Source organism: Perognathus longimembris, chromosome 6 (genome assembly GCF_023159225.1).
Source record: "Perognathus longimembris pacificus isolate PPM17 chromosome 6, ASM2315922v1, whole genome shotgun sequence".
NCBI classification, from domain to species: Eukaryota; Metazoa; Chordata; class Mammalia; order Rodentia; family Heteromyidae; genus Perognathus; species Perognathus longimembris.
In genome coordinates this window covers 17,659,538-17,668,357 of record NC_063166.1, presented here as the reverse complement: position 1 = coordinate 17,668,357, position 8,820 = coordinate 17,659,538, and the positions used below count along the sequence as shown (strand labels likewise).

At 50.5% G+C, this 8,820-nt stretch overlaps 1 protein-coding gene across 1 annotated transcript; it reads right to left on the bottom strand.

Moving 5' to 3' along the window:
• Positions 1 to 3,902: 3,902 nt before the first annotated feature.
• LOC125353651 (smad nuclear interacting protein 1-like) lies at positions 3,903 to 8,575 on the bottom strand (the record flags this gene model as incomplete). Its single annotated transcript, XM_048349317.1, is given in 5 exon segments — positions 3,903 to 3,928; positions 7,039 to 7,359; positions 7,362 to 7,854; positions 7,857 to 8,224; positions 8,524 to 8,575. Coding segments are annotated over 5 exon segments (1,260 nt in total), but the record flags the coding sequence as incomplete, so codon positions are not given.
• Positions 8,576 to 8,820: the final 245 nt, after the last annotated feature.

The window sequence follows — 8,820 nt, the reverse complement described above, 5'->3', positions numbered from 1 at the left end:
GAAGTACATCCTTCAGTAGAGTGGGAAAGGGCACAGACTTTTCAAGTCCAACTGTAGAAGTTTCTATATACAAATACTGAGGCATGACTTGGGGCTTCTTCCCTGATGTACTGGCATTACTCTCCAGAGCTGTTTCTTGTCCTGAAAAGTTCCTTTACTCCCGTGGTTGCAAGAAGGACTGTGCTGATTCTTAGGGGGAGATGTAAAAGGCAGCATTCCCTCAGGTGGGATGATTTGGATAATGGAAAGAAAAGGAAAACTTGCCCTAACAAATCTGTAACTGGAAGCAATGCTGGTCTCATAAAATTGAGTTGTTGGACTAAAGCAAGTATGAGAATAGGTGTCCCTGTTACAATTTGGCATGTAGATATTTTTCTAGGACAGCCAGCGAACTTCCTGTTTCTGCCTCTCCCCCACCCCATTTTTAGCCAGAGCCAGTTAACATGGTATCTCCAGTAAGAAAGGATTAGATTGGTGTTGTTCCATGGTGTGTGAAAGCAATCCACAACCTCTGTAGTCTAAACAGCACCAGACAGGAGTTTAACATTTGCAAACCTGGGTGATACACTCTCTCCCATGGAGATATGAACTGTCTTTGTATTTTATAAAGGATGGAAATGAACATATGTTCTCTCTCTACAGAGCACATATGTAGTATTTGGTACTAAAGATAGCTATCAAAGCAGCTATGTTTGAAGATAATCACATAGAGAGTGGTCTTCAGAAATTTGTAAACTCGGGGTTCAGAAGATAATGCTTGGTGTCATCACAACTCTGCCTTTTAGATCCACTGGACTAATGGCTTTGAACTGTGACTTTCTGACCCTGTGGGACTGATAGGGTCTCTTCCTGTGCATTTGTGTAGTATAAATAACCACTGACATGCCTGGAAGCTTAGGAATACTATTGTACACCTGCAGACAAACTCTTTAAACTCAAGAGATTTTTCAATGAAATTTACATTCTTGGAGCAACGGGTTCTGAAATGTGGTATAGATCTAGAAGTCACATGAGGGAAGATGATTCATCAATGTGGCTTCCTCTACCCTTCCCACTAACTCTTGATTTTTTCCATGCCATAGTCTAGACGTCAACCAATGGAGCTAGCAGCCCTTCTTTCTCATTCCCAGAAGGTAGCTGGCACATGAGCCATCAGAGGCCCCCTATGGGTCAAGACACACTGGTGGCAACATGAGACTTGCTGTCCTAATAAAATTTGACGAGCCTCTAGAGATTGGCCTGGCCATTTCTAATCTCTAATTGCTATGGATACTAGGAAGCCTGGTTCTATAGAATCTGCTACTGTCATCCTTTGCCTACAGAGGACAGCCAATGCTGAGCTTGTAACTGGTGTTTCACTAGGTCCTTACTCTTCGTGACTCTGCTTCACAAAAGAAAACGTGATACTAGACAAGCTTCAAAGAGTAGTCCTGCACCATTTCCAGGAGTCCTTCCCAGAATATGAAATCCTTAACCATGGGATCCAACATCAAAGTGTCCTTGTTGGGATACATGACCTTTTTCTTGAATGAGCTTTGTGCATCTGCTGTTCCATTTTCATCTTGAAGATGCAGTGGGAATGGGCCCCAGACATTTCACCTTGGTTAAAAGAGGAAAGATGTTAAGAAGTGGGCACACATATTAGCGAAAGGAAGGCAGTGCAGATTCTTCCTCTGACTCGGGTAAGGAGCAAAGCTTTGCGTGGTTTCTCCATGCCACGATTTGCTCACCGACAGTTCCTGGGTGGAGTCCAGATTTACAACCAGCAGAGCCTTCTGGATTTTAGAGACGGAGTGGGACAGAATCCGCAGCTCCCTTGGGCACAGCTGGATGCTCTATCCTCAGATCAGCTTCAGTAGCTAGGTGTACACGTGTGAGACAGGGACACCTGGTTTTGCATACTTTAAAGGGGATCTTATGGGGTTTTCTTGTTTGGGGAATTTATCTGAACAGGGGTGCGATGGAGGGAGAGAGGTAAAAATTGTGGCCTAAGACCAGCTCAGAGAAATGACTAAAGTATCCAACTTTCTGAAACATACTGGACAACAAGGAAGAGACAATAGAGATAAAATTGATCAAGTGCTTGTAGGGGTTTTTAGCTCCCCCCCAAGCCCCCCTTCCCCCCACCCCGGGCTCCCCAGACCTGCGGAAGAGATGGGGAAGGCACGCCCCCCACCATACAAGCCAAGGAAGGCAGGGGCCAACAGACCACACCCACCCAGCCCTCCCTCACCGGTGGACAATCAGACGAGTCGGAGTCAAGTCGGTGCAAGATCTCGTTTATTGGGGGGAACACGTGTAACTAATACAAGGCACAGGAGCCAATCGGGTCAAAGATCGGCAGGGGTGTACTGCACCTATCTAGGGACTGCAAGGGGAGGCCTGAGCATGTCTGGAGACCAACCCTTGAGGCGGCCTGATTTTTCATCACAGCCCACAGAACCGCCCCTCCAGTTTCACTGTCAGATGCCATCTTAGCCACACGTGGCCCCAGGGCTGGGAAACAGGCAGAGCCAGCTAGTTGACTTCCTCTCCCATGTGACCTGGGCGTGTCCCACACTGCTAAAACCTCTTCTGAGAACTTTTGCAAAACTAAGCAAGGCCAGTTCTATTGAGTCAATCATGTGGACACCTTCAGCAGTTACTGAACCTGCAAAGATACAGCCAAGATATTGTAGCCCATGCAAACCTCTTCTAGTTACATAGTGCAGGTATTAAAGCACACTAAAATTCTAAATCAGACATGACTTCTTCCAGATACAGCTGTCTTCAGTTGCATTGCTGTTGCCTCTCTGCAACCTTACGGTGAGGATAGTGACACAGTGAGATCAGGAGCCCCAGAAGGAAGAAGTCAGAAAGCCCCTGGGGACAGGAATCTCCTTGCACTGCAAACATTTCTCCAAGAACTGCTTCAGACGTACAAAGGAACCCATCTGTCCTGGACTTGTGATGGCCTCAATTCTGGGGAAGTAGTCTTCCTGAATGAGAAGTATCATCTTCCAGAACTGGACCTGGTACTGCTTCATGAGGGCATTCCCACACACCTCCAAGAAGTCCAAAAGGAGGGTGGCTGTCACATCTGCTAGAGGTTCCATGTTTAAGATTTGTGCTAACCAGCGCCAGCCATGATTTAAGCCATGAGGGTGAATTGCTTGTTGGTTTCCATATGGCCAGCGGAGCTGGATGATGGCCGCATACAGACGGATCATGCCAGACATGCGCTTCAGGAAGTTGTCCTGCGCTTCCATCTTGGAGTCTTTCACTTGGTAGCCAAGCATTCGCTGATAGTCCTCGAGAGCCATGCCCTCCTTGAAAGCAGGGTAGAATGGAACCGAGAAAGGGCACTTCTTATAGAGATGAGCGAGGATGAGGTTTCCCACTCTAGGGTGAAGCTCCCAGATCCCAGACGCCACCACTGCCATGGGGAACGCTGCTTCATGGTGAGAGGCCACCTCCACCTCGCCTTGTTTCACAAACTTCTCTGCCAGTTTGTACTGAACAAAGTCCAGAGCTTGTGGGTGAAGGGTGACTGACACAGAGCGCCCAGCAGACTGCACCGGCTCTCCAGAGAGCAGACCGTTGATCTTGTCAAAGACTTCCTTTAGTTTCGAGCCTGCAATCGTGGAGATTTGGCTGACTGGGATAGTGGCGGCCTTGTGCAGGTCCATCTTTAGTTTCTTCATCTGACTGTCCTTGCTGCTGCTCAGGCCTTCAAAGGACAACACACACTGAGCAGAGGCCTCCTGCAGCTGTTGGTACCACTGCATGGTACTGTCTTCACCGTTCACTTGGAGCTCTTCGTTCTGTGTCCCTCCTGGGTCCTGGCTGGGGACTGGGGATGGGGTGGGGGCCCACGACCCCTGTTGCATCTGCCATTCTTGCAGCTTGAGTCGGGCCTCCTCTTCATCCTGCCGTTTCTTGTCTTCACAGGCCCTGGTCATTTCCCGGGCTAAGTTCCTGACAAGATCCCGCATTTCCTGCAAGGCTCGCTCAGCCTCAGCTTGGTTTTCTGCCGTGGGATAGCCACTCTCTGATGCAGCACCAATGATCCCAGAGATCAGGCTGCAGAGCTGGTTGCCCCGGGTGCGGAAGGCAGCCAGGCCGCCCACCCGTAGGTCCCTGTGCTGCTGGTCAGAGGCGTCCAGCTGCTGGCTCAGCCGCAGCACCTCCTCCTGGAGGGCGAAAAGGCTCCGAAGCCGCACCTGGCCTTCCTCCTCCTGCAGCCGCTCCAGCTCTGCCTGTTTCCTGCGATGTTGCTCTGCCTCCCGAAGCTTCAGGTCGAGAATCTCGGCTCTGTGGCGATGCTCAGCTTTGAGCTTCTCCTGCTGGCTCAGGGCTTGTCTAGTATTCTTCTCCATGACTTCCCGCAAGTCCTGTAATTCTTTCTGTCGCTTCAGTGCTTGCTGTTCATCAAACCGTTTCAGCTGTTCACGCGCCATCTCTGAGAAGGCTCGCAACTTCCTCTCTTGCTCCTCCTGCCACATGATGGCTAGAGCGACAGCTCCTCAGACCCGGATCCACCTGAATTTCTAAGCACCACAGCCTCCTGGCGTCCAAACCTCCAGAGGCCTGGTTTGGCTCCGGCCCTCTCCTCTGGCTGGTCTGCTTGTCTCCGCACTCTCCCTCGGCTGGCTGGCTGGCTGTCTGGCTGGCTGGTCACCTCCTTCCTCCTCCTTGTGCTCTTCTCTTCTCTCCTCCTCCTTTTCCTCTGGAAGTACTGCCCTTTTTATCTTGCCACCTAGGCAGTCTGAGGGCGGAGCTTCCGGTCCCCTCAAGGTGGGGCAGGATCTCCTCTTTCTTTCCCACTGGGGCGTGGCAGTTACACCAATGTGGGGAGGGGCTTCTTCCCCTCGGGTTATTCCACACATCAGTGCTCATTTGCATGGTTAGCAAGTATTCCACAAAACTTGATGACTGTAATATGGAGGTCAGATCTGGCCAGCACCATCAATGGCCATTGAGGGGTGTCATGTTGACTCCATCTCAGTTAAAGAGCCAGAAGCCCACTCCATCTTCGCTAAGATCTCCCCAGCCCTATGCAGGGAAGTCTGCCTTTCCTGTGATAAGATTGTGTGAACTGATTGACCACCTGAGTAGTGTGAAACCTGTGCCCTCCCTTGAGTAGGCGTTTCCACCTGCATCCCGTGAGCCCCGGCAAATCCATGCCCCAAGTCCTAACTCAAATGATAGGTTGCTTCAAACAGTTGCTATGAGGCACACCGTACCTCCATTGGCCACGTGCATGTGACCTGGCATGCTCTGTAAGGGTTGTAAGGTCACTGACCACATGGTGTTTGCCTTTAGAACCCAACCCTGGGTGTGACCTGGGGCCCGAGTCTAGGCTTGGGTCCTGGCCAGGCAGCCTGCTTTTTCAGGTTGCTGGGCCATGACCCTGGCTGGTCAGTATACTTTTTACTTCCCCAATAAACCCATCTTTTTACTTGAGACTGTGTCTCAGTGGTGGACTCTTGGAGGGATAGATTTCCCCCACACACACTCGGTCCCCATTACATTCTGGTCCCTTACCTTGGGCGGACCCCATTACAATTACCATTGGATATGGCTGTTGATGTAGTCTAGGAATGTATAGCCCATTGCCCAGGTTTTTCCCCTTAGGTGGTACCATGATATCATGGTACCACCACGTCACTACCTGGGAGTTATCGCTGCTCTTTATCTTCAGCACTGTTATGCTTGGTGCCACCTAATGGCCCTCATTCTAGATAGCTAATTCTTGGGGGCCTTGTCGGCTGGCAGCGTGCTGGCCCACCTGAATTCTGGTGACTGGTGGGGGCAGTCCTGGCCCCCTGTAAGGTCCTGACCTTTGCTCTGGTGTGTGGTGGGGGTGGGGTGACATTGAGCTGAGTGGAAGAAGTCCTAGCTAGCTAATTCTGAATGGACTTGCTGATCTTGGTTGTCTTGAGTCCACTGGGCATTGGCCACTCAACCTTTGTTGCACATTGTTGTATTTCGAGAGCAAGAATAATCCATTGAGGCACAACTTAAGGTGGGAAGGAGTTTTATTTCCAAAGCGATTTTATTTACAATGTAAAGCCCAGAACCAGAGCTACCCTCCACCTCCTGATGCTTGCCTGCGATTACCTTATCCTGGGTGAGTTACCCAGAACCCAGGCCTGGGACCTGTCTTGACCTGAACTCTGATCCTCCACTTTAATTTCTTCTATTTTCTGTTTTGTTTTTTTGGAGGAAAGGGACAGTTTATTGTACTGTTGTTCCAAGTCGCGAAACCACCACCAAGAAGACCACCGAGACTCAGACATTCCGAAATGCAAAAGCAAGGTAAGGCTTTATTTAAGCGAGCTGCAACTCGGGCCTCGTCCTACCCACCAACACAGCGGAGGTTAGGAGGGAGCCCTGAGCTGTGATTACACAGGGCTTATACAGGCAAAGAACAAAGTTACAACAATCAGGTGTTCAAGCAAGCAAGATTCGGATACAGGTACAAATCTGATTGGCTCAGGGTTCAAGGCACCCCTGGGGTGGTCAGAGTTAAGCATTCCCAGCGGTTAGCGTTCTAGACTGACTCGGCCCTAATGGGCTTATCCTGGGTCTGCTCACAGGGCCTGCTTATCTCAGGTTCACGTGGTAAAGTGGGGTTCACGTGGTAAAATGGGGCCTGACTTCAAAGTCTGTCACTTCAGTATAACACATAGCAACCACAATTCTAGGAAGTTGAGTTTCAGCTTCATATTCCTAACCACAACACAGAACAACTGGACATTCTCATGTCAAGCTTAAAGGAAAAATGGGAATACCCTGTATCAAAGTCACAGGAAAATCTCTTCCGCTTGATAATCTCTGGTTTCCAGTTGACTGGATGTGTTTCCTCCGTAGCCATTTCCTCTTCTCCTTACACTTTAATGGTTTTATCCGCTTCCACTGTCAGTAACCGAGTATCTGACTGGTCAAAAGCACAAGCAAAGATTCCTGACTCACTGTACCATGAACCAGGCTGTATGGCCGTATGGACTCTCTGGAAATTGTAGCCTCTTCTCTAATGCCAAAGATGCATGGTGGGGTTGTCTAGTTCAGAGGTATCCGATGATTCATGGAGCAAGACATACTCTCTACTACTAAATCCAAACTTAAGTACATCCTTCTCTTTCAGTTCATAGTATCTCTGTGGCTCCAAACGCTTATTATTCAAGAAGGTTCCATTTCCCGAGCCAAGGTCAATGATGTAGGGCTTTACCCTCCGGCCAACTGTGCCATCAGCATGGGTGTACTCCACAAGCCGATACTGAAAGACGGCATGCTGCTTTGAACAAGAGGGATGATCAATGGGAATGTCTGCAATGCGCCGGTGTCGACCCAAAAGATAGGCACTCTGTCGATGATGTACATGACAGGAAGTACCCCATCGTTTTTAAAAGGGTATAGCCACCAGCGTTTTTTGGGGATACGTGCTTCTGGGGGCTCACTGTACTTAATGACCACACCCCGGAAGGTGTTAGTGTCCTCCAGAAGTGCCCCAGAAAGTTCAAAGCTTGGTTTTTCTTTAACAGGCACTTCCTTGCTTCTGCTGTTGCCACCAGGTTGAGGAGCCGTCTCTCCAGCCTCATTAGCACTGCCACTGATTGCATTCTTCAGGCGGTGCTCCCGGTGCCTGGCATTACAAAACTCCGGCTCCTCCTCTACAGCCTGCAAGTCCTGGCTGTCTCGATCCCGGCCACCTGCGGGCCTTGCATCAGAGCTCCTCCTGTGGCGTGAGTGGCCACCATGCTTGTCTCCATCACTGTTTCTAGATCTCCTGTGTTCCTGGGGTGATGGGGCTGGGTGCGGTCGGTCCTCTCGTCCTCTCCAGGGCCGACCCTCCCCTTCCTGCTTCACCTGTTGACTGTTGAGTGGTGAGGACTCCGGCTTCTCTTAGTTCCAGGGGACTTGCTGCTTCTCCCTGAGGACTTGATTTCCTTTTTGGATGGGGACTGGCTGGTTCCCCGGGCTTGCCTCCCGCGGTGGCGGCCCGGTGGCGGGGTGGGGCTGCCGCCCCTGGCGAAGTCGGGATGGCACGGGGTTTCCGGGCTGAGGCACTCCCGCTTCCCCACCACAGCCGGTGCCATCTTCACCCCGGCTTCGTTCCGGTGCCTCCTCCGGCCCCTGCCTTCCTCCCGCTGCTGGGACCCAGCAAACACCCCCTCTCCGGAAGTCCTGCCCTTTTTATCTCTGTCCAGGCAGTCCGGGGGTGGAGCTTCCGGGATCTCCTCTTTCTTCCACAGTGGGGCATGTCAATCATGCCAACGTGGGGTGGGGCTTCTGCCCCTCAGGTTTTTACACACATTAGCGCTCATTTCCATGGTTAGCAAGTATTCCCCAAAACTTGATTACCATTGGACATGGCTGTTTATGTATTATAATCCATCGAGGCACAACTTAAGGTAGGAAGGGGTTTTATTTGCAAAGGGATTTTATTTACAATCTAAAATCCAGAACCAGAGCCACCCTCCACCTCCTGGTGCTTACCTGTGACTACCTTATCCTGGATTAGTTACCCAGAACCCAAACCCGAGTAAAACTTGGACCATTGCCCAGGTTTTTCCTCTTCAGTGGGTACCATGATATCGTGGTGCCACCACATGTCACTACCTGGGAGTTATCGCTGCTCTTTATCTTCAGCACTGAGATGCTTGGTGCCACCAAATGGCCCTGGTTCTAGATGGCTAATTCTTGAGGGCCTTGTTGCCTGGCTGCGTGCTGGAAGTGGAGGTGGGGGGCAGCCCTGTGAGGTAATTCTGAGTGTTTGGATTTGCTGATCTTGGCTTGCTTGAAAGCAGAATAAACTCAGGCAGTGACCTAATGAGA